The sequence below is a fragment of the Psammomys obesus genome, unplaced genomic scaffold, assembly GCF_907164565.1.
Source record: "Psammomys obesus unplaced genomic scaffold, mPsaObe1.curated_primary_1811, whole genome shotgun sequence".
NCBI classification, from domain to species: domain Eukaryota; kingdom Metazoa; phylum Chordata; class Mammalia; order Rodentia; family Muridae; genus Psammomys; species Psammomys obesus.
The window spans coordinates 15,059,834-15,085,761 of NW_026595981.1; the positions used below are offsets into that span (position 1 = coordinate 15,059,834).

General features: G+C 38.0%; 1 protein-coding gene across 1 annotated transcript in view; it reads right to left on the reverse strand.

Moving 5' to 3' along the window:
* Positions 1–25,928, reverse strand: part of Stxbp4 (syntaxin binding protein 4) — a 144,024-nt gene that overhangs the window by 78,996 nt on the left and 39,100 nt on the right. Inside the window, exons 10-13 of the mRNA XM_055620476.1 lie at positions 23,067–23,163; positions 20,700–20,791; positions 12,665–12,754; positions 9,099–9,164 (exon numbers count right to left, since the gene is read on the reverse strand). Coding sequence (XP_055476451.1) covers positions 9,099–9,164; positions 12,665–12,754; positions 20,700–20,791; positions 23,067–23,163 — 345 coding nt within the window. The remainder of the gene's footprint in view (positions 1–9,098; positions 9,165–12,664; positions 12,755–20,699; positions 20,792–23,066; positions 23,164–25,928) is intronic.

Genomic DNA, 25,928 nt, shown 5'->3' on the forward strand with positions numbered 1-25,928 from the left:
TGCTACACTCACTTCAAATGAATCACTAGGACAAATGATGTCTATACAAACAAGAATGATGACTGAGACTCTGGGAAACCATGTCTCCTGTTCCTTTTTCAAGTAAGCTTTCCTTAGGCACTTTCTAGGGCGGAGTCTAACGACAGGGAAAAGAGAAGTCATTTTCTCATCACAAAAAAAGAGAATTAATGCTGAAAAATAAGCCCAACTGTATTTGTTCCATAAGCTTCTTTAATCACACTGTTGCCTAACAGTGTAAGTGCTTTATAATGGTGCTCAGAGTACATTTTTGTTTTTAAAAGCCCTTCTAAGGTTGGTACTGATTCACCGTTACAATATCGCAGAGCAATCTCATGTTCATCAACTCTCACCCGGTGGTCACATCCTACATGCTAATAGTCGACTATCACAACCAAGAAGGAAACATTGAAACAATCCAGCAACCTTTTTTAGAGAGAACTAATGCTCTCATCAACAACAACATCAAAAGAACAACCTGTGGAGCTATATACAACCACCTCAGGAGAATCCAAAGGAGTTAGGCTGAGTGAAAATAGATCATTAGGAAAAGTGGTTTGCTGTATGGTTCCATTTGTATAACTTTTCAAATGACAAAAATTTAGATGGACAATGGATTTGTGAGGGTCAGGCGTTAGGCGGGCAGGTGGAAGGAGGTGGCAGTGGCCTCAAAAGGGCAGCATGAGGCATCTTTCTGTAAAAGGTTTTTTTTTTTTTTTTTACAAGTCAGAATAGATTTGTTTCAGATAATCAAATTAATAAACCCTTAGTAACACATCTTTTTTTTTCATTATATTACATGAGACTCAGCAAAATACAACAGAACAAAACAAATAAACAATAACCCGAACAAAACAAAACAAAACAAAGCAAAACAGCAATCACCCACCTACATTTAGTCACTTGCCATTTGAGATCTATGGTTTTTACTTAAGGTTATTTTTTTTCTTTTTTTATTATTACTATTAATTACACTTTATTCATTCTGTATCCCCCCATAAGCCCCTCCCTCCTCCCCTCCCGATCCCACCCTATCTCCCCTTTCTTCATGCATGCTCCTCCCCACGTCCACTAATAGGGGAGGTGCTCCAAGAGAGGACCCTAACTAAAATGCTCAATCCCCATCCTGAAAGGCAAAGAGGATGGACATTAGAAGAAGAAGAAAACAGGAAACAACCTAGGAACCTGCTACAGAGGGCCTCTGAAAGCCAGAAGAAGAAAAGAGGAATCAACCTAGGAACCTGCCACAGAGGGCATCTGAAAGCCTCTGCCCTGCAGACTATCAAAACAGATGCTGAGCCTGATGGCCAACTGGTGGGCAGAGTGAATGGAATTTTATGTAAGAAGGGGGAAATAGCAAGAGCTGGAGAGGACAGGAACTCCACAAGGAGAGCAACAGAACAAGAAAATTTGAACACAGGGAACTTTCCAGAGACTCATACTCCAACCAAGGACTATTCATGGAGATAACCCAGAACCCCTGCACAGATGTAGCCCAGGGCAGTTTAGTGTCCAAGTGGCTTACATAGTGATGGGAAGAGGACTGTCTCTGACACAAACTGATTGGCCTGCTCTTTGATCACCTCCCCCTAAGGGGGGGAGCAACCTTACCAGGCCACAGAAGAAGACAATGCAGCCATTGCTGATGTGATCTGATAGACTAAGATCTGTAAAAGGTTTTTAGTGGGAAGCAAAAGTTATCATTCTGACATGAGGAAAATTTTACTAAAGCATGCTTGGAACCAGAAAGGATTCATACAACAAATGTATGTATTTTTATTTTTTTCCCTGCAACGATGAGATAGTATTTTAGAATAACTACAAGTACTGGTCTAAATAGCTATTAGAAGTTCAAATTACCAACAACTAAGAAGAAAACTAAAGGTCACCCAAACATAAAAATTAGCAGTGTCATTGTCTTGAAACCACAAAGAAACACACTTCCCAGAAGTGTGGGACTGTGATCAGGATTCTTTTTAGAGATACTACTTTGCACAGGTGAGGCAACTACAACTGGACTTATCTGATCCTCGTGAAGTTGCCAAATAAACAATTGCCCATGTTCCATCAGAGCAAAGACTGGTTCAGACAAGCTAAGTATTTTGGCTTTGGAGTAGTCACCAATTCACTGCTGCCTGAGGTCATAACACTACCTTGGAAGAAAATTTAAAAACAATTTGAGTGTGAGGATGGGTTTTACATAGTTGTTGATCAAAGGAAGATGCTACAAGAACGGCTCATACCTGTTAGAAGTTGTTAGAACTTGAAGGAAAAAAAAAGTGACAAGTATAACTTCATGGGAAATTGTTTTCATAATTTTAAACAGCAGGGTTGGGCTATTCTGTAGGGCATGCAATCTCAAAAAACAAAACAAAATAAAAAGTCAGAGACCAATCCAGTCAATTCATTATATAACCAGGTCTTATGGTGATCCCTTGTTGAAGAAAAACAAGGGGCCTTAACTCTTTCAGTGAAAAAGATGCTGATACCTCAACGCTTGTCTTTTAAGTTATTCCTTCCTCTGCCTTCCTTTTACTCTCTTCCTTTTATTCCCTTTTTTCTTTTAGTTACTCATTACTTTCTTTTTAGATCATTACACTAAAGATGAAAGCTTCCATAATTTAAAAGAGCTAAAGAACCTTTGAATAGAGAAACCATGATGCTTTTAGGATTGGTTCATCATTTTATACTATAATAAAGTCTTGAAGTAAATTAATAAAGGATCTTCTGCTATGAATTATTGGTCAGAGAGATCCAGAAGCCCCCACCCCCAAACAACAGATGCTGTTGCCATAGCTCTTGCTCGCCTACCATAAGTAGTTTTTAAGTTGTTATTGCTGAAGACACAATACACTTTGGATGCAGAACACAGAGAAACCAAGCCGAACTGACATAGAAATTCTTCCCTCCTGGTGAGCATTCATCGTGTTGGAAGGTGCAATACAGGTGATTGAGGGAGAAGAGCATCAATGGACCTCCCTAGCAGTGGACCCTGAACGCTACGATAACTACCTGCCAGGCAAGATGTGCCTGCCGGTACAAGAGCAGCATGAGTGTTATGGGCATAGCCACCTGCTTTCTGATTGGATGTGAAGTCTACTGTATAGGAGGAATTCATGCAAATTTGGTAAGCCAAAACCAAAACCAACCAACCAACCAAACAAACAAAAACAACACAGCTGGGGTGGCCACAGAGGGAACATATTACTGTTGTCTGGCTAAATGGACATCACATCAAACTGCCTGCTAATTTCTTATGCTTCAATGCATGGATTGGTGCTGCTTTCAACCTCGGTTAGACAAACTTCTTTTCCCAGTGAGCAGCAGTCATTGTGGAGCCTTGTAACTGACCCAAGAGCTGAGAATAAGTGACTAATACTGGGTGCTCAGCCCTAAACAGAGCACGTATATTAACCTCCTCAAGGTCCTGCTGAAGAGGAGCACAGTGAACGCAAGAGCTGAAGGATGAAAACAGAGTCCCGTGAAATGCTTTCTTCAGAACATGACATGGCCATTGCACTCGGACTCAGCAGCCGTGGCTACTTGCATAGTGTCTGCAAAAGATCAAGGCAGCAGGCACTCTGGCATGGATGGGTAGAGGAGGCTTTATCTCTAGCTAGGGAGCTATTGGCAACTGAGGGCTGCTGAGGGAGGTGAAGTCATTAGTTTTCAGGAGTGTGGTCATGTGCAGGTGTGGGATCGCACACCCCCGAAGCATGCAGGCAGTACTAACTAGACTCAGAAGGTTATAAAACAGAAAAAGAAAGGAGGGAGGGAAAAAAGGAAGGAAGGAAGGAAGGAAGGAAGGAAGGAAGGAAGGAAGGAAGGAAGGAAGGAAGGAGAAAAGACAGAAAGGCACATTCAGGTCGGATGGGGAAGGGTAAGGAAAGAGGTAGAGTGAGTTAGGGGTGGAAATGATCAATATACATTATTTACATGTAGGAAATGGCAAAGAATACACTAAAATATTAAGAAGAATAAAATCAGGATGGACTACGGATAAAGAATGAACTGACTAGCAGTATGATCAGGACAAAAGAGGCTCTCATGCACGTTTTACAAAGGTATTTGAAATTCAATATAACCGAGGTTGAAAGCTGCACCAATCCATGTATTGAAGTATAAGTAATTAGCAGGCAGTTTGATGTGATGTCCATTTAGCAAAACAACAGTAGTATGTTCTCTCTATGGCCATCCCAGCTGTGTTGTTTTTGTTGGTTTGGTTGGTTTTGGTTTTGGTTTACCAAATTTGCAATATGTGGAGTTCAATATATAAAAACTGAGCAATGGTGAAACATATTTTGTAAGTGTACACTGAATTTGCCAGGAAGTTTTCATTCAGCAATCACTAAAGAATCAATAGGATTAGTCCTTAACTCAGAAGTAGATGCCCCACATTTGTTACCCTTGTAACTGAGGAATGGCTGAGGTAATAAAAAGTTTTATATATTATGTATGTTTTAATTCAATAGAGTTAAAATATGCAAACAAATTACTTTTCTATAGTTTCAGGTAAATGATGTAAGAAGAGACAATATCTGACTGAGATTTCACAAACATTTATCTCAAAGAATTTCCAAATTTTAATGAAATGGTAAGTTTTTTGCATAAGAAAACTGCAAATGTTTAGAATTTTTTAAAATAAAAACTTCAGCTAGATAATGGAAAACAGTTTATTAAAGCAGATGGTGTTCCAGCTTTGTTAGAGCAAGACATTGAATTTATTGATGTTTTTAAACAAGAGTTTTATTATTTCATTATACCATAAGATACATACATATGGTAAAACCCCACAAACTTGTGCTTAGCTTTCTTATGCTCATGCTATAAAAACTGCTGTGGGCACAGTTTCAGCCCCATTACTCAGTAATCAAAAGCAAAAAAAAAAAAAAAAAAAAAAAAAAAACCAAAAAAAAAGAAAGAAAAAAGGCATTGCAATTTACATTTTTCTCATTAATATCACACTGCATGTGAATGAACTAATTCACTTGAAACTCTTCACAGGAGACCTGACTTGTGAGGTGTGAAAACAGTACAAACTTAAAACTGCACTGAAGTTGGTAACAACACAAACTACAATTAGCTTATATTCATTCTCCTTATATGTATTGGCAGGTAAATCATAGTTCTTCACAAGTATTATATCAATCAGTTGCAAAATTACACTGATACTGAAATACGTTTGATGGCTGATCATTTAGAGCTATGATCAGTATATGTGATTTCCCTGGAACATGAAGCTATAACACTTAGTTTAAAGGAATTGCTGAATATAGGTTAGTTATGAAAAAAATACAGTGTTTTAAAAAACTTAGTTTCATGAACATGAATACAAAAAATTAAGAAACTTTGGTATTTAATTCAGTTCTAAGAAACTTTTAAAGTAACCTGGCACATGAACCCATGTTTTCACATAAAATTTGATTTTATTTAAACACAGATCAAGTATTGCCAATCAAAATTTAAAATATACGGATGTTCTTAAAATGAAAAGTAATACCACTGTGAAGATACAGTGCAAAAATATAAAATATTTCATTAATAAAATTTTAATATTGGTGTATGCCGAACTATTTTGAATGTAATAGATTAAATGTATTTAATTTTATTGTTTCTTTCTGCTACTACAAAAGTTAGCAATACGTAAGTGGCTTTTACACTTCTATTTCATGGTGCAAGAGTCTACTATAGCACCATGAGGAACATGTCTTTTATTTGTTCTTCAATCACTTACAAATATGAAGACATAGCAGTAAAAGAACTTAAAAGGCACAGCAGCCAAAGAGTTAATAAAATAAGGACCAGGGGCCACTGAGGGGGATTAGTGTGCAAAGATGCTCATGGCCAAGCCTGATGATCCAAGTCTAACCCCCTTCCCCACACACTTTAATTAAAAACTTAAACAAAAGTGGGTGTCCGAACTCTAACTCTAGAGTTCTGGAGTCTGAGGCAGAACTGTCAGGAGCTTGAAGCTAACCTGGGCTACAAGAAAGGCTATTTCAGAACAAAAGCCTGAAAACGTGGCTGAACTATTGAGGAATTAAAGAATTTTACAAGTATAACATTGGGTTGGAAGATGTCTCAGTGGCTAAGAGCACTTGCTGCTCTTGCAGAGGAACGAGGTTCAGTTTCCACCACCCACATGACAGCTCATAACCACCCATAAATCTAGATTTCAGGGATTCATGGCCTCTTCTGACCTTCTTGAACAACAGGCATGCATGTGGTATACATATGTACATGCAGAAAAACACTTATACACAATAACTAAGTAACTAAATAAAGCATTTTTAAACAAAAAGAAAGAATAATATGAAGAATGTTTTATCCACCCAGATTTAGCAAACACACAGATTTAACCTTTGGTCAATATGATCATGAATGAAACATAAGATATTCTTACAAAGTTCAGATACTTAGAAGCTGTTGCTAAGACGCTACATGTTTTCAATTTCTATATTCAGACATGTATGTATGTGTATGTAACACACATGCATGTTTCTTAACCATGTGAGAGTAAGTTGCATATATCATAGTCCTCTATTCTTAAGTACAACAGTATTCCTAATACAGATATTACCGCTTATAACTAAGTTCTTTAGGAGTTTCAGTATCTTCATTGATCTCATCTACCTTCTGTGTTCCAGATCTGTCAAATCACCCAGTAAAGTTCTTCATTATTCCTCCTACCCCAGCACAGGATCCAGCCTAGGATCAGGTGTTTATTTAGATTTCCCATCACTTAACTCTTCATGTCCAGTATTTTATCAGATGCCTCCCAAGGTTAGACTCAGGCTACACACTCTTGTCAGAGCAGCACACAGGTGACCTTTTCAGGGCATCACATTTGGAGTGACAATGACTTCTTCATTGGTGAGGACAACTTTTAGCATCCAACTGTTTTCTCAATTTTCCACTGCATAATTACTATTTCTCCCTTATAATTAGTAGTGGTTTATAGAGTAACTTAAACCACATAACTATGTAGTTATCTTGTTCATTAAAATTCCTCCTAAATTTAGCATCTTAATTTGTCCCTAATTCAATACTTACTAAAACATTCAAAATGCTTCTTTCCAAATCTAGCAGCATCTCTGCTGTTTCCAGTCTGCACTCCACAATCACCAGGAGCCAGAGTGCTCCACTCTCCCATCAATTAGCTAATCTAATTATATGTGCTGTGGGCTCATGGGCTATCATTATTCTGTGGTGCATCATTTATGACAATGATTAATGCTTTGGTGTCCTGGTTCATCCAGAGGCAGGCACAGAAGTCCCTGTCAGGCAGCTCCTCATGGTATGGCTCTGTCAGCTTCAGCACTTTCTTATTTTGCCGAGTTGCTCCAGGTGTAACTGAACCTACTTCTCGGCCCTAAAATCCACCATCTTTTGCGGAATGTATGCGTGGTGGTGCTAGGTTCTCTGAGAGGCTGCTCCTTAGACACAAGTCTTCAGTTCTGTGGTCTGTTTGGATGGTAGCTCTCAATTTTAGTGGTTTCTTTTCTGACTGGTTTCTTTAATAAATTCTACAATTTATTTTCTTGTTTCTTTTACACCTGCATATAATTCTTGGCAATTTAGTTTCAATTTATATTTCTTTATTAAATTTTAGCAACTGTCATGTCTGGTAGCAAGAACCTTTACTCCAGAAGCCATCTCACTGGTCCTAGTCTTGTCTTTTTTTTTTTTTCCGTTTCAGATTTGAGGCTTATTTCTTTTAGCTACAAATACTTATTGAGGACATTCAGTTGAGTGTGGAATGTTACATTACAGTTGTCTTCTGCTTTGCTATTCAGTTGCTGTGCACGTTTTCATCAGGCAGGAATCTTTAATTCACGTGAATTTTTGTAGATGGGAATTTTTTTTTTTCTGTTTAAAAAAATTATTTCATAGAAAGGTCTTAGGTCAAAAGCACCCTTTTCTGTGTAGCTGCATCATGGGTCAAATATGATGTATTTGGTGATGTTTCACCTTGATGTATCAGGGTGAAAAGTGTGCAAACTGATTATGTCTTTTCTTGTAAGAGCCTTCATTTGTTTTTTTTTTTTTTTTTGGGGGGGGTTCTTCTCCATCACAGCCTGGTCCCAAGGTATTCTACTAATTCTAATCTATCTGATTCTTCCCAAAAAGCAACGACTCTCAGAGGTTGCTACTTCTGAGTGCACACGCTTCTGAATCCTGGCTGAGAGCCATCATGTCCTGACTGATGCCCAGGATTTTGGCATTGATTATTACAGTTTTTCTTTCTGGGGTTGATTTTTGGAGTCTTTCAAGCCTTCTCTGTTCTAGGTATCCTGGGTTACAGTGGCAGGCCAGCTTCAGGACTTATCTTGAAAATCATTTACTCTACTTACATGTACTTTGGAGGTTTGTTCTGGTCTCTGTCACTGTCATGTTGAGATTATGAGTCATGTATGGCTCTGGTTTCTTGGTCAATTTAGTGCTTTCTGTGAGAGCAGTGGGAGGGGGATTCAGAATCTAGCAATCACCACTGATTTCCAACAGGGTTCTATTAACACTGTGTACTTATTCTTAGTATATTCACTGCTTTTGCTTTTACTTTCCATATGCCTATTTGTCTTGTTCTAATCTGCTTCCAAGTTGGTGAAGACTACGCAAAGTGAAAACAAACTCTTAATTATTTACTACTACAGCAATGCTCTGTGGTAGTTTTAGGGAGAAGTATTTGTTTTTTTTTTCTTTAATAAACTCTTGAGGTACAAATAACAAAGAGAGAGAGAGAGAGAGAGAGAGAGAGAGAGAGAGAGAACAGAAAGGGGAAATGAATGAAAGAGAATGGAAAAGTGAGAATGGTCATTTCAGTTGATGGATGCCATTTCAGAGTTTTAAAATCTTTTTGAAAATAATCGATCAGGACTCCAGTGGGTATAAACTCTAAATGGTCATTGTAAAGAGCTTTATAGTTTCCTTCTGTGCTGTTTGCAGCAGCAAATTCTGAGCTATGATGAAGCATCGCTGCTTTAGAGTTGCTCCTCACACACCAAGGAGCACGGGTAGACTCATGTGCCTCCCCGCTGCACCACCCTCATCCCTACACCCCCCACCCAACACGGACTTACTTGTTTCACAGTCTGGAGCTCTTCCATCAGCTGTTTCCTATGCTTCTCCGATTCAAGTAATTTCTCCTGCATTTAAAAACCACTGGATGAATAACACGTCATTGCGACACCAAGTATGATTTCTAGTCTTCTGTTTCAAAGTTTATTTCCCAAACACCAAATTGCTAAAAACTCCAAATGCAATTCCTAGTTATTTTTCTGGCTTTTCATATCCTTTTACTAGTAAGCAGTTACCTAAGTATAACTGTGGTGAAAACATTCTTGGTTACCTTCTATAAGATGTTAAACTCTGAGATTCAGAAGAAGTCAGGAAGGACTGCAGTGGGTAAACTTTAACTAAATCTGGGGTGACAGTTTTACCATTACCAAAGAGCTGTCAGACTGAATGATCTTGCTATTATGCAAAGACATAAAAAAGCTTCTAATCATACCATAGAAATACTGGGTCGACTCTTAGTTCCCTAATGTAATTTTAGCCCATTTTTGAAGTTATTCACAAAAGCATACAACTATTATAGCCAAAATATGAAATATGTATTTGAGCATGGACATGAAGGTAAAATATTACATCTTTGAAGGTAAGAGTCAATCAAGCATGTACCCTGAGATGCCCCACTTTGTGACTGGACTAGTCAGAAATGCTTAGTGACTCAGGAGCCATCTTACTGAAACCATGAACAGGGTTATTTGGACCTTAAATAGGGTGGTGAAGATTCATGGCAAACCTGACCCTTGGAAGAATTCAGCCTCCTCTGGTCTAGGAGGCGAATCAAAGCTGTAAATGAAGGTGAATATAACGAGCTGACTAATGACTGTGCCAAAGATCAGCAGCCTAGAGAGTGGGCCCTTCTGTGTGTTCACGCTCTGCAAGACACTTTCACTCTTGGTGTTGTGCTGTTTTTCTTTGCACCTGTAAATGGGAAATGCATCTATTTCTAATCTTCTGTGAAAAGCAGGAACAATCTGAATTCTGTGAAAGTCTTTGAGTTAAATAACTCCCATAACACTAACAAGGATCACTTCCATAAAATGAAAATTAGCCAGAAGCCTAAAATTACTTATTTGTACCTCAAGTGAGACACAAAGACTAGAGCTGTCAAAGGATGATGAGTGGTGGCAGACCATTTCTACTCTATGATCTTCATTTAATAAGCTCTGCTGCTTTGTGTGTCTATGTGTGTGTGTCTGAACGTGTGTGCATATCTATGTGTGCATGTCTCTCTCTGTGTGTAGATACCTGTAATAAAACAGGTAGAATAACTGGAAATGCAAAAATTACCTCAAGCAAAATATTTATTGCTTGATATGCTATTTATACAACTTTGTATTTTAAAATTACATTTATTCATTTTATTTTAGGTGTGTTGAGTGTTTAACCTGCATGTATGTGTGCACTACATGTGTGCTTGGTGTCTGCATAGATCACTCAGAAGAGGGCATTGGATTCCCTGGAACTGGAACTACAGATGTGCATCCTGGGAATAGAACTCAGATTCTCTGTATGAGTAACAAGCACTGTGAACACTAAGACACCTCTCCAGCCCTTATGGATCTTTAAAAAAACATGGGTCTCAGAGAAAAAAAAATAATGAAAGCAAATTTAAAGGTTTATTTTTTATTTTTTATTCTGGGACTTTAGGTTTTGCAACATTAAAATATGCTGAACTACAGTTCATGAACTTGAACGGTGTTCTTGACTGAATGGCTCCTCAGGGGACACTTGTTTAAATGTTACATGAGTATGACTTAAACAGTTTTAAATTAAAAGTCTAGCAATTAATATTGACATTCAAATAAAACTTAAAATATACCATTAAATCTAACAATGATAAACTTTAGGGAAATGAAAACTATCCAAGAACCTCCGAAACTCTGACATCATGGACTTTGTGTAAAGATGGATCACATTGAAAAATATTGTCTTACCAATGTGACCAACAATACAGTATTGTTCTGAGACAGTAAGAAGAAATTAATAATTTATAAAATGAATTCTATATTTTTATTTAGGTGTACCAACTCATAGAAAGATGATGATTTCAGAGTTATAAAATATAATCATATTTTTGAGAAGCTCTTTTATATCTAGAAGGAATATGAATTACTAAAGAATTATGAAAGAAAATTGGGAGAAATATACAGAATGTTTTACATTAGTATACTTGAATATTGCAATTCCACTTTCACAGATTCACTGTGAACTTTCACAACTGCCTTCCCACACAGCTACAAAGTTACTAGAAGATTTACTTTCATTTTCATGTGTGCGTATCTACTGTGTGTATGTTTACTGTGAGCTCAGAAGATGGAGTTTGATTCCCCAGGGTTGGAACATTAGGACACTGGGAACCTAATTCAGCTCTCACAACTGCTGGGACACCTCTGTGGTCCTGGACTTAGTTTTGATAATTGAAAACTACAGATAACTAAATGTGTATTAACAGAGAATTAGCTAAAATCCCTTCAGGAGACCCAGCTGGTAGAGGAGATCTCTACCTTGGAAGACATGGGAGCCCTGTGGTAGAAACTGCCCAGGATTTGGCTTGAATCATGGGAAATAGAAGCCCAGCTGTAAAAAAGCAGGTCTATAAGAACTAATTTATGCATGAGTTAACATGCATTTACTTTTTAAAAAACTGCTTAAAGAATTCACTTTCCTATAGTAGTTCTAGGGTTATAGATAAATATTAAGGAAGGTACAGCAGTTCCCATATGTCTCTGACCTTTACAGATATACATTCACTTTTTAGTAATGTGATTTGTTTGGACTGTCTTCAGAAACTCTGAGAGGATATGCTTAAAATTTTTTAATGTTGGCTTCCTCTAAAGACTGGCATTATAAGACAATAGTAGAAAGAGAATGGTATTTCTTTTTTGAATAAAGAATTTATACCAATAAAAGTAAATTAAATAACTAGAGAACTTCAACTAACAAAGTATTTAAAAATGCGTATTTTTATGATAAAGTGGTCATAAAGTAGTTATGTTGCTTTCCTTGAATCATATAATGGATTATTGTAAAAGTCAGGATTTAACTTAATATTCCATTAAGAACAGAATGCCCCTAGAGAGAAAGAATCAAAATGTTATCATGTATTTGGAGCATATATGATTTGTTCTCCCTTGAAAGCACAGTGCCTTCATTTTTCAAATTGTGTTAGCAAAACACAACGTACCTCAGACATGACCCTGCAGCTGGAAACAAATGCCTTTCCTATGAATACCAGAGGACTCAAATTTGTCACAGCTTGCTCAGTTGTTGGCTCCTCAGCTACACCTGCTGTGGCCACCAATATGAGAGGACAAAAGGAATAAGAGGAGCCAGATCAGACATGAGAGGAAAACCCACTGGACACACTGGATCTTATGTGCTTATCACGGAGTGAAAATCAGTGAGTGGTGACCTAAAGGATAACTCTCTAAAGACAATTAAACAAATGGTTCCAGCCTATTTGATACTAACACAGTTTCATTAAAAAAAAAAAATGAGCCTCAATACTTGAGAATTCACCATGGGATTATGTCTTTTTGGAAGGAAATATAAGGATGCCAAGGAGATGGGTTACCTTAAGCACACTCCCTTCTTCCAGAGCAGCATCTCTTTCTTGTCTAAGTTTTCCCATTTCATCTGCTTCTAGAGAATCACAGGGAAGAAGCTGTCAACATTAAAATACAGAAGTTACGCATCAGATGCTAACCTTGAGAACAGAAAGTCCTTTTTTACTGCCCTCAAACTTTGCTCCATGATGGAATTCAGGTTTTACTTTGAGTTGTTTGATTGGATATTAGGAAACTAATGTACAACACATTTTCTCTCTTAAGCTTAACCTTATACTGATGTTACTTACACTTTATATTATTAAAAGATAAACATTTATTTTTTTAAATGTATACATGTATATTTTTATTTTATGTGTACATGTGTGAGCTTGTTTGTGTATGTAGCACCTGTATAGTGTCTCTGGAGGCCAGAAGAGGGAAACAGATCCTCCAGAACTGGAGGTATAGGTACCCCATGTTGGTGCTGAGACGTGAACCCAGATTCTCGGCAAGAGCAACGTCTACAGCCTCAAGCTGTCTTGAAAAGTTCTCTCCTGTAGAGATAATCCGTCCATGAGACTTGCCTAGGCTGATATGGCATCATACTATACTGAGGACAGTCTGCTGCCAAGTCTGGAATTGTGCTGGATGTGATGTGGGTACCCACCTTGCCTTTTCTGTGTGTGCCTTATGTGCGTTCTGAAATTCCACATTATATCTAGTGGCTTTCTATTCTTACATCTTAACTAGGAGAGGAATGGGATGGTTCCCGGAAGTTTGCATAAAATTATCTTTTTGTTTTTGAAGATTGCCTTCTGCTTACAATCGTATTTTATCTTTTTTTTGTTGGTGACACTGGGGTGTTGAGACAGAATCTTACTTTGTAGCCCAGGTTGGTCATGAACTTGCTTCAATCTCCTGAGTACTAGGAGTACAGCCATACACCACTGCACCCAACTTCCCTCTAAACTCCTTGGTTACCTTTAAGAAGACTAAATTCAACCTTTGTTTTACAAATTAAATCAAATGCTAACTTTGTTATAAACCTCCCCTGAAAGTTGCTTCCCTTGGAACATATAATGCCACTAATCTGATGTTACTATATAATACACTTTTAAAGTTGTAATTATTTGTGTGCATGGCTCTACAAAGCAAATTTTATCTATCTTCATTTACAGCATGTGCCATGGCACCTAACACAACGTCGCCAACGTTGTACTTCATCAATATGTATCTAATATAAAACAAATGGGTCCTTAGAAGATAGTAAACTTTTAGACTCAGTGGGAATTATCATTTATATCCTGACCCAGTGAAAGCAAAATATTAGTCTCATCACATACAACTCAGTTTGTTATTTTCATTCAGTTTTATGTCATTTGTTCAAATAGTGGCTGCAATTCACCAAACTGAGCCTAAATTGTGAAAAATCTCCTTCAGGAAATTGATAGCATGGTCACTGGTGTTTTAAGATAATCCATGCATGATACTTGCTTAGACTAATACAGGGTCATATTATAATGGATGACAGTCTGCTGCCTAGTCTGGAGTTGGGCTGGGGGTGGATGTGGGCACCAACTTGTCTTGTCTGTGAATGACCTTGTACTGGCAGCAGGTGTAACACCGTGTGAAGTTTTTAGTAGAGAAATAATGACTAGAATCACAGCAAGATACTTGTATTTTGGGTTCTAAATGCCACAGTCTCCTCAATCCAAAAGTTCACTGTCAAATAAACAAAAGCAGGACTAACATATACTGAGTCAGCAATTCCTCTTTAAAAAGGTGACAGGCCAGACATCTGAGTCAGAGAACATGATGAGTGGAAGAGCAAGTTACAGCACACACACTGTGAGCCTAGTTATGAAGAGAAAGAACGATGGCTAAAACAGAGGCTCGTGTCCAGGTAAGAATGGAAGCTGACTCAAACCACATGAGAGACTTTTTTTTTTTATCTATCTGTCTATCTATCTGTCTGTCTGTCTATCTATCTATTCCAAAGCACTTTTATTTACCTGTTTTTTTAGTTTTTTCTTTTTTTTTATTAATTACACTTTATTCATTTTGTATCCCCCCATAAGCCCCTCCCTCCTCCCCTCCCTATCCCACCCTCCCTCCCCTTTCTGCATGCATGCCACTCCCCAAGTCCACTGATAGGGGAGGTTCTCCTCTTCTTTCTGTTCTTAGACTATCAGTTCTCATCAAAAGTGGCTGCATTGTCCTCTGCTGTGGCCTGGTAAGGCTGCTCCCCCCTCAGGGAGAAGTGATCAACGAGCAGGCCAATCAGATTATGTCAGAGGCAGTCCCTCTTCCCATTACTATGTAACCCACTTGGACACTGAACTGCCATGGGCTACACCTGTGCAGGGGTTCCAGGTCATCTCCACGAATAGTCCTTGGTTGGAGTATAGTATATACTCACTCATATAAACATACAACATAGAATAAACCCACTAAAATCTGTACATCTAAACAAACTAAGCAAAAGAGAGGACCCTAACTAAAATGTTCAATCCCCATCCTGAAAGGCAAAGAGGATGGACATCAGAAGAAAAAGAAAATAGGAAACAACCTAGGAACCTGCTACAGAGGGCCTCTGAAAGCCAGAAGAAAACAGGAAACAACCTTGAAACCTGCCACAGAGGGCCTCTGAAAGCTTCTGCAGTATAGACTGTCAAAGCAGATGCTGAGCCTGATGGCCAACTGATGGGCAGAGTGAATGGAATTTTATGTAAGAAGTGGGAAATAGTAAGAGCTGGAGGGGATGGGAACTCCACAAAGAGAGCAACAGAACAAGATAATTTGAACACAGGGAACTTCCCAGAAAATCACATGAGAGACTTTTGAGTAGTGATTTCACCTGAAATACACGACAGATATCCAACAAGCTGTAGACTCATCATTACTGAATCTCATCATTTATATGTGACAGGGCATGCCTATAATCCCAGCACCTGGGGACAGAGCCAATAGGAACAGGAACTCAAGGGTAGCTTAGATTATATACTGAATTTGGGGCCAGCCAGAACTATATGTGAGCTTCTCAAAAAACACACACACAAACAAAACAAAACAAACCCCCCAAAACAAAAAACGCACAAAGCCAAACAAAACACAAAACAAAACAACCCCCCCCCCCGCAAATAAAACAACCAATTAAGAAACAACAAACTAGGACACAGTTGGCAGCAGAAATTCACTGCAAGTTTTTCTTCTCTATTTTCCTCCCCTTTCTAGACACCATCCTAAATCCTAGTCCTTCTTGCCCTAACACTAGCAACATTCGCTCTTAAGGCTGTCACAGACTTCCACTCAGAACCTCTCTGCTTTCCTGACTTCTAATTCAGAAGCATTACCTTTCTCATCCTTTTACCCACTTCCCTCTGGCAGCTGCCAAAATCCCCAGCTGGTCTTGACTGTTGCTTTCTCTCAACTCCAATAAAAAGATCTTCAAGCTTCCTTCTAAATTCACCTTTAAATTCTTTTATTTATAACACAGACCCTGTGTCTCATACTGCTACACATGTTTGGTGGACCACAAGAGAATTGAAGATCTTCTCAGACAGATCATCCTATGTGGCAAACTTATGCATAAATGAATTTGTGGACCCATGATCCATCACTTCAGCTCTTGTAGTTAATCTATCTGATTGCATCTGTGTTTTCTAAGCCCCCCACCAGAATCCAAAAACCCAACTATTGGGTGATGATGCATCAGAGAATCCAGTCAGTGCCCCAGATAAAGAAAATCAGATGCCAGGACCTTTGGATAGAGAATGGACTGCCTTTTACTGTTCTGCTCCTGTGGCCCACTCTTATTTAGTAAGGAGTAGGAATATCTAAAGTGCTACTCAGCAAGAGATGAAGAACTGAACATCCCCACCTTCCCTCCGATGATTATTAAGGGCCTTACTCCTCAAGGAGGACTTGTAGGGGGTGGTTGGTAGGGAGAAAGGAACGAAAAAGGCCATTTGTTGCCATCAGCTTTTCAAGCACCATTGGCGACATGTGCATATCTCTGTCAGCACTGTGGTAAAATGGTATGGTCCATGGGTGGAAACGTTTTCCTAATATTGACAGCAAGTATGCCCTGTTTTGGAGATCCACTTTGAGACATACGAATAACAACCTATTAACATTTTCTGATGCAAATTGCATGGTTTCTGGACAGTAACCCTCTTCATAAGTAGTTTGGTCAGTTTGATGACAATATCCTCCTTTGATGTGGACAGCAAAAGCTCCTGCCTAGCCAAGGCCAGGCCTCCTGTAATGAGGGGCAAAAACTTGTTTTACAACCTCAGTACTCTGATGACAGAAACCTACAGTTGAAGGCATGACAAAAATGAGAGGAATAGCAACTTCTTCATGAGATGTGTACTCACATACCCCATAAGCGCCTCTTCAACCAGCTGCCTGCAAATCCTCACTGCTAAGCCTGCTCACCTTCTGAGTTCTGATGCAGAAACCGTAACTTTTTCTCTTGTTCCCTAGTCCATCTCCCTTCTCTAGACACTGGCTAGAATCCTATATCTGCTTCTAATTCTCATGCCATTTTCATTTTGTCTTAAGTCTCCCACACACCCCAATCTAGTGACCTCTGACTCCTTTAAGAGGTAAAGCCTAGCAGAAAGGCATTATTGCTTTTTGGGTGGACCTTGCTTGCCTTCTAATGGCAACTTAGATTTCCAACTTACTTGCCATAATGTTTTCCCTCTCAAATGCCAGTGAGAATGACCCAGACTTTGGTTTCTGATTCCATTTTAAAATTCTTTTTTCTAGGAGACTCACAACGTGAAAGAGGGCTCTATCCCCTGATACTATTCCCATTTTTAGGCTTAAACATTTGGCTTGTTTGTTCTTTGTTCCATTACATTGTATGTTTACTTTAGATCAGATTCCTTCTTTACTTTGCCTACCTAAATCACATTACCTCCCTCAAAGCTGAAAATATAGAGACAAGTCACTGTCCTTAATATTTCCTCTTAAAATGCCTTACAGTCCAGGGAATTGGGACTGGAGACAAGTGACTAAATGTGCTCCCAAGTAACAAGCAACCTACAGGACAGACCACCCCAGAATGAAAATAACTATCTACAACACAGAGCCTGTTCTTTGAAGTATATCATCTTATAGCACCAGTCTCCTGTGTTGATGACTTCCAAGGACCACCTTGTAGTCGAAAAGCTCAGGCACCAATGGGTGGGTGACCAGGACTACTTAATTTTTCATACTTCCTGCCTATGACCCCATTATTGCTCTGTTTAAATCAAAAGCTCACTCCAATACCTCGAATATGAATAAAGGATCACTGGATCCCTTTGTTTTTGGCAAGCTACTTAATAAGCAGTGATTTATATAATGCTTTTAAAATTGTGGTATTTTATTCACTCATGAATTGCAAGATGGAATTTTTAATAAAATAGAACTCAATAATATTAAATGAGAATTCAGTCTGTGCTTTGAGAGATTTCTTTCGTTGTACATATGACTGATGAAGAAATATATTCTTATGGATTCAATGGGAGTTAAAAAGGAAAGCTCACACTTGACAATAATCCTCTGTGTGATGATGAGCAGAAGGCAACTAATACAATTTCATTAATAATTACTATTGCACAACATTTTGATCTACAGTCTCGACAGGAAATTATTGGCACGCAGAGCATCTTGCACAACTGCCATCAGTATGGTGCTTTTGCTTTCAAAGTACTGCAGATTGACAACACTCTTTCTTATCTGCCCTAAAATCCTGCTGGTGAGTAGGAAACAAATTACTCATTCAGAGCATGTGCATTGCTTTCCAGCTGCTCAAAAAGCCCTGCGTGCTCATACAGGTCTTTACTTCACTGGCACATCGAGGACTAGCCCTGCCTCTGCTTGACATGTAGGCATATCAACCTTGAGAACTGTTTAGCAGTAAGAGACACAGCTGCCTGGAACGTTACATAGGGCAGTATCAGCAGATGGTGGGTCTACAGTTCAGTTGTTGCTAAATGCCACAGGATTCCTAATACATCTGTGTCTTCATTCTGAGAAAGCCAGGTACTGTCCTTAGAGTATCTGAACAGCAAGGTTTTTGGGTGACTGTGATGAGTGTAAAATGACCAGTGGTTAAAAAAGTACATTAATACATACATACATGCATACATATGTATAATATATATATATATATAAAATTTAAAAAGTGGTTTGAAGTGTTTAAAAAATGGTATGAGTAAATCTTCAAATAAGACCAGATTTGTTTTTACAAGTTAATCATATATCCAGACCCTGAACCTCTAGACACATGGAATAAATACCAGTATTGACACCTCCTGTCAATAAGACTATCATTTAAAAGCAACTGGCTGTGGTTTGGATGTGTTTCGTTCCTGAAGGATTCATATTTTGAAGACTTGGTCCTCAGTGTGCAATGATGAGGTGGAGGGTCTTCAGAAGGTAAAGCCTAGTGAAGGTCATTGCTTTTCGGCTTTTCAAAACGTGCTCACTTATTCTCATTAAGACTCCTCCCTTTGTGATAGCCTCTGTCCTATAGGCCTTTCTCAGAGGTTCATTCACTCTACAATCCTGCCCTTTGATCTGTGACTGTAGAACTGGCAGCAAGATAAATCTAATCTGTCTTAGGCAATTCATTATAGTAAGAAAAGTTACACTAGTAAAATTAAAACTAGTGATAAAAAACAAAAATTCTTTTCTAATAATATCACAAAGTATAGCATATTTGGTAAACTGATAGAAATATTTAAGATGCACATAGAACATGGCACACTTTTCTCAAAACAAGAACAATGATATAAATAAAAGAAAGTCAAATTTAGTTCATAACCAAGCCATTCTATAAATGCAGTATAATTCCAATAAAGTAGGTATCATAAATATTTAATAACATGACAAAAATCATTTAAAATATATTTCAGAGAAAAAGTAAGAAGCTTTTAACAAGGTTTTGTTTTAGAAAGCCCAAGTATGGTTGTCGTAATCTTTTAGAGTAGGGATTTCATTCACTAGTAACTGAAATGCAACACACACAGAGGAGTTACCTGTGGGTTTAGATATGTTATGTATTTCCTTAACATTATTTTTCATGGGAATGGTTCAGATTGAATATTTAACAAGTTATGAACTTATAGGCACTTTTCTATGCATATATTAGTGTGAGTCCAGGCAGACTAGAAAGGGCACACATGTGACTCCGTGTTGCTTACTAATGATAAGGCATGCCCCCACATGGCGAACTGCCAATACAACTGAACTGAGGGATGAAAGACAAGATAGGGTGGAGGTGGGGAGATTGGGGGTGGGGAGTGGTGCTGAGAAAACAGGAGGCAGAAAAACTTTTCCCCAGCATGGTTTTGAGATCAGGGCTCACTGAATTCATCAAGTCTACTCAATTGGTCAGCAAGGTTCTAGAGATCCTGTCTGCCAACTGAGGGCTGTGATTAGAGGTGTTCAAGTTCTCCTTCTTATGTGAGTACCAGAGATCCAAGCTCGGGTCTCTATGCTTGTTAGCATGTAATTTACTTACTAAGTCAAATCCCCATTTGTATATACTATGTTTAAAAAAACATTTATATACTATGTTAAAAAAAAAAACAGTCTAGGGAATGGTGAGATGGCTCAGTGTGTAAAGTGCTTGATATACAAGCCTAAGGACTTGAGCTTGATCACTAGAACACATATAAAACTATCAGCCAGGGCTGGTAGCACTGGGAAGGGAGAGACAGGCAGATCTTTGGGGCTAGCTGGCCAGCAAGTCTAGCCTACTTGAGCCCAAGGCCAATGAGAGAAACTGTCTAAACGAAGCAGTGCTTACCTTCTGAGTAGTGACAAGCAAGGCTGACTTCTGGCCTCCCACATACGAACAAATGTGTGCATGCATACCTCAACTCACATGAGCTCCCACACCTACGTGCACACACATTTACGTAAGTAATAACTAAACAACTTAAAATGAATTAACAAAAGCCAGTGGAGACTGGAGAAAGGGCATCGTATATGACCCACAACACTCAAGACTTGTGCCCTTCGTTCAGTCAAAACAGCTGGAGAGACAGCATACTCTACCTGTGAGTCTAAGATGCTGGAGATTTCACGGACACCAACATTTGCTTCACCCAACTGTAAGCTAAACAAATTTCTGGCGACCTGGACAAAATCTAAAAAAACGAACAGGTTTTGGTAAGAACATAGCATTTAATTTCATCTAAACAAATATTTCTGGAAGTTGAAATAATGAGCTTCAGGTTATCTTACACAAGTTATCCTAAAACAGTATTGACCAAAGTGACAGGTAAATATAATACACATTTAAATAATAGAGAACCATTTTTATCTCACTCCAGTTAGCTTTGTCACGTTAATTCAGTTAAGATACAATAAAGTAAATACATAACACAGGCATCTAATTCCCCAATTCTCACATTATGTACACAGTGTTCTGAAAAAAAAAAAAAAAGGAATATTATGACATGACTTTTCAGGCTGAAAGAATATAAGGGTTGACAATGACAGTAACAGTCAATGTTTATGTAACCACCGTATGTGCTGAGTTCTTCATCCTCCTCTGAGGCAGGTCTTTTTCTGTTCTACAGATGAGCAAATCAGACCTGAGACAGGCTTTCTAAATTTACCAAGGCAACTTGGCAAGTATCAGAGCAGCCCATAGCTTTCAGACACTGTTATGGCCCACTCCTCTATGTATCCTCAGTGAGTTGTAATTGTAGCTATTACATTGTACTTTCAAAGGGGCCTTACAAATGTCCACTGTTCTGACTACACACTACTGTTCTGACTTCATGGGTACATTATCCTTTCTTGTCTTTCTAAGGATATTAGTTTGTCTAATGTTATCTTCATTATCTAATGTTATCTATCATTTTTCTTTTCTTTTTTCTGTTTGATATTTTTAGGCTCTGTACTTTATATGACCTTATCAAAGTTCAGAAGCCTTTGATTTTGAGTTTATATTTAACAATTAATGAGGGACTAGAAAAGCTGGTTGGAAATTATGTGTGCATAATTTGCTTTGTCAACTAGCAGGATTATTTTATTGTAGAAAAAAACACTCTGGAGGCCTGCTGACATTTTTGTTTAGATTCTTCAGAGACACACCACACCTTAACTACCCTGCAATGATTATAAACATGGATGCAAATGCCACTGAGCATCTGGGTACATGTTGTAAGCAATGACTCACCACAGACGTCCCCAAATTCCCTTGCTGCTAGTATGTATAGTTACACAATATCTCTAGTTTAACTTCTCAATGAGATATACCTCTTTCCTCCCATTGAAATGTAAGGGCGTAATAGGTGCTATACTGCTTGAGAAAGGTAAAATAGCAGCATGGAAAACTATCTGCATCAGACATTTCTAAGAACTGATTTTAATGCACGGAGTCAACCAGCCTACAGTCATACCTCGTACTTCACACCAGCTTCCTCGCCCTGTGAGGTCACCACCTTCACATGTCAGATTCTCCTGCTTCTGTACTCTGGTATATTTATTGCTCTCTCTGCATCCCTCTTCTGTCTTTAGAAACTTGGGGGGAGGTTGTTGTTGTGGTATGTATATTTCTGTTTCCTGTTACTATTATTTGGGGGGGGTAATTTTCAAGAGAAGATGAAACCCCAAATATCTTTTTTTCTCATTGCAAAAATAAAAGATGAATTTCTTTATTTTAATAGAGATGTTTTATAATGATACAATGTTGCATTCACTATGTGTACTACAGAACAAACGTTATGAGGACTAGAAAGTAGCCATCATATTCAAATATTACTATGGAGTAGAATAGACAAATAGCAACAGGTTTTAGAAAATAACTACTTAGTGATAGATATCTTCTTAGTGGTAGGTATTAAAATTCCAGACCACTTGGGGGGATTTATTCTACTAAAAAAGAGAAGAAATTGCTACATTTTAAAGTATAAATGCATATTTATAAAAGCCATAATAAATATAGATGTGTAATAAAGCTCCTGAGAAACCATCAACATGCCAAGAGTAGAAACCTTGGTGCATTATGTCATCTCTAAGAATAATTATGCAGTATGACAAAAACTTCCTATTCCGCTAGCTAAAAAAAGGAGGTAGATGTAATCTTTGTAGTAGTGAAACTGAAATTTCTATATTTTACTATTTCTTTTCATATTATTAAACCAAGATTTATGCACTAAATAGAACATGCAACGAGAATGGGATCGAGTAATGATACTAAGAGCTGATGGGTTCTGACAAAGGTCTCCCTTCTGCTGACCCAGCCAGGTTAGGAGCAAGAGTCATTTTTAAAGCACCAATTATGGAATATGAAGTAGCATGGTGTAAACTTTCATTCTCCCTCTAAGGAAAAGCTCTCTTCAATGAAAACAGGTCACCATAATGTCTACCAACTGTCTGTGATAATACAACAGGATGCACTTAAGGCACTACCTCCGAAAGACACAGTCCCCTTTGAGTCGGCCTGGACTTGCTGTCTCAGGGCTTCCTGTTGCTCCTTTGTTGGCTGGATACCAAGGTAATTGAGAGCCTGGAAGGAAATGGACTCATGTGAAGCAATTTTCAAACCACTGGGGTAAAACTTTTCACTAGAGCTACATTTTACAATGCAGTGGAAAACAAAATCATCTTGGAAAACAAAATCATCTAGGGAAACTGTGACCAGAATCAGATCCCATGGTAAGTCTGTTGAAGGTTTGCAGGTTAAACACCTATAAACAATTACCTTCCTGTATCTGTCACTCACCCACCACCATGGCACATACCTTGGCTGATGCCAGATTTACATATATAGCTGTAGGACCAGAAATAGAATTATGTTATAGTGTATGTGATTTTGCAGAAGAAAAAATAATTACTGAAGTCAAATTTATAGATAACACCCTCCCCCCAAAAAAAACCTCATGAAAAGCATTGGTTGTTATCTTGAGAACATAAACGAAGTTGATAGAATTGGGTTAAATGGAAAATATTATTAATTGTGGCTGCTTTAGGGCTACACTTACACAAACAGAAAATAAGAACGTTTTCCCTGACACCCATTTCTCTGTTCAGCTCTTCTCTTTGGGTAAAGTAACATCTGCTTTTAAAATAAAAATGTAGAAATTCTCACTTGTATTCCACTGTCCTTCCCATGTTCTTTAGCCGTAAACAGAACCACCAATAATTTTCAGCTAAGATACACTTTGCCCCTTGATGAGGTCCTGGGGCTATGTGGCAGCCAACTCAGAAGTGCTACAGAACATGCAGGAAGTCTCCTATCAAAAGTAGAGGAAGTGCTTCTCCCCTGGCCTTAATAAAAGGGGAGAAAGGAAGGAGAAGAGGTGATCAGCCACCTTGACTAACAGGGAGCCTCAACAATGATGGTGGAATAGGCAGTCTATCTGAGAGGCTGGAATGTGGATCTGATACTTGGAGCTTCTGTGCTTCTCTCTGGTTGTTTTCTTCTGGGCTTCTTTATGGTAAGAACATCACATTTCCATGGAAACCGCTCCTTTTTAGGATCCTCTAGGTATACACGGCCCATACTAATTTTAATGCACAAGAACTGACTACTGCCCTGTCAGTGGATTCCAGCTGGAGTCCACATGGCGTCAGTCACAGTACGGCTAAATGGTAAACCAAATTAATTAAGGGTAATTATCCTTGACAAATATCTTCACTACTTGAAATATGTTCAAACAGTCACCACTTCTTTAACCAAATACTTATTTGGTGCTTACACATACCTCTGTGCAATGATATCAACAAATAACATACAGTCTCTAGCCTCAAAATTCTTATGGTCTTTAGGGTGAGAATAATGTGTAAATGATTACAATAAGTACAGTATTTTATTTAATGCAAGTGTACAGAGGACACATCACCACTGAAAGCATTAAAGCATTTGTTTATCACACAGGCACGCACCTGACTGGACACAGTGCAAAGATACCGGGAAGAAGGCAGAGTGTCAGGAAAGATTCTTCAAGTGTTTTTAAGGTGGGTCTACTACCGTCCTTCTATCCTATCAAAGCCCTAAGTACTGTTTACATAACATTCAAGAACAATTTTAGTGTTTGTATATTTTCATATTAAAAAAAATCACAATTAAAAAAAAAACACAAAGGACGCCTAACTACTTGGCTATCTTAAAATATTCAATGATATTTGTTTAAAATCTACTCGTGTTTTCAAGAAATAAAACTATAAATTGAGTTGAAAACTTCCTCTATTGTTCTTCACAGTAAATGCTATCCTAAGGTCACTACTTTCTTGTCTGTTCTTTAATGTTGCTTAGTATGTAAAAACATGTCTCCTAAATGATATACACGTTAATTTGTGCTTTTAAAATTTTACACAAATAGTTTAACCTAAAATAATAACTATACATTAATTTTATCTTAACCTAATGATTTCACAATTGTTCAATACTGCTTACATATGTAGTTTACGTACTTTGTGGTATTTCATGGAATGGATAAATTGTAATTTATCATCCATATCTGAGGGATAGAGCACCATTTTTTACTATAAAACACTATACATCTCTCCTTCTATAGATGCAGGTAAATTTTTCTACTATATAATGTGTGTAAGAGGAGATGGCAGGCCACAGGGCAAGTTACCAACTTTCCTACTGCTGAACTGTTCTTCAGTGTGTACTCATTTACACATGCCAGCAACATACACACAATCCTGGCTTTCTAAATCCTTAACAAAATTTGTTTTCATATCTTCATTTTGTCATATCAGAAATCAAATATGTTGTTAATTTGAAGTCCTCTGGTTAATAACTAAAATGAGATATATTTTTTAATGTTTGCTAGCAAAAGTTGAATTATAAGTTATTTGAAATATTATTTAAATTTTAGGACACAGAGTTTTAGGATGTAAATTTTAGTCCTGGTTGGGAATCTGGGTATGGTCTTCACTATTGACAACCACTATTGACAATTGCCAAGTGTCCTCTGAAGAGGAAAATTATACTTTTGATGTGGAGAATCACTGCTATGGGAACAATCATTATTAACAATTTGTGTGCTTTTCCAGAATTTTTTCCTCTGAATATGGTATAAACTCAAATCCATTACATATTTTTATACATTTTACTCTATATGGTGTTCTGTGTTTAAAAGTTATCTGTATATAAAATGTATCACAGCTTACCATGCTGTATATTTTCTATCTATTGTATGCTTTTTATAATTGTTCTAACAGTACACTGTTAACTGAAGCAGCCTTTTGAAGTTCCCCCTTCTCTTACTATTAGGTCACACCTCTCCCCATTGCCTAGCCATCCTTCTACAACACTGG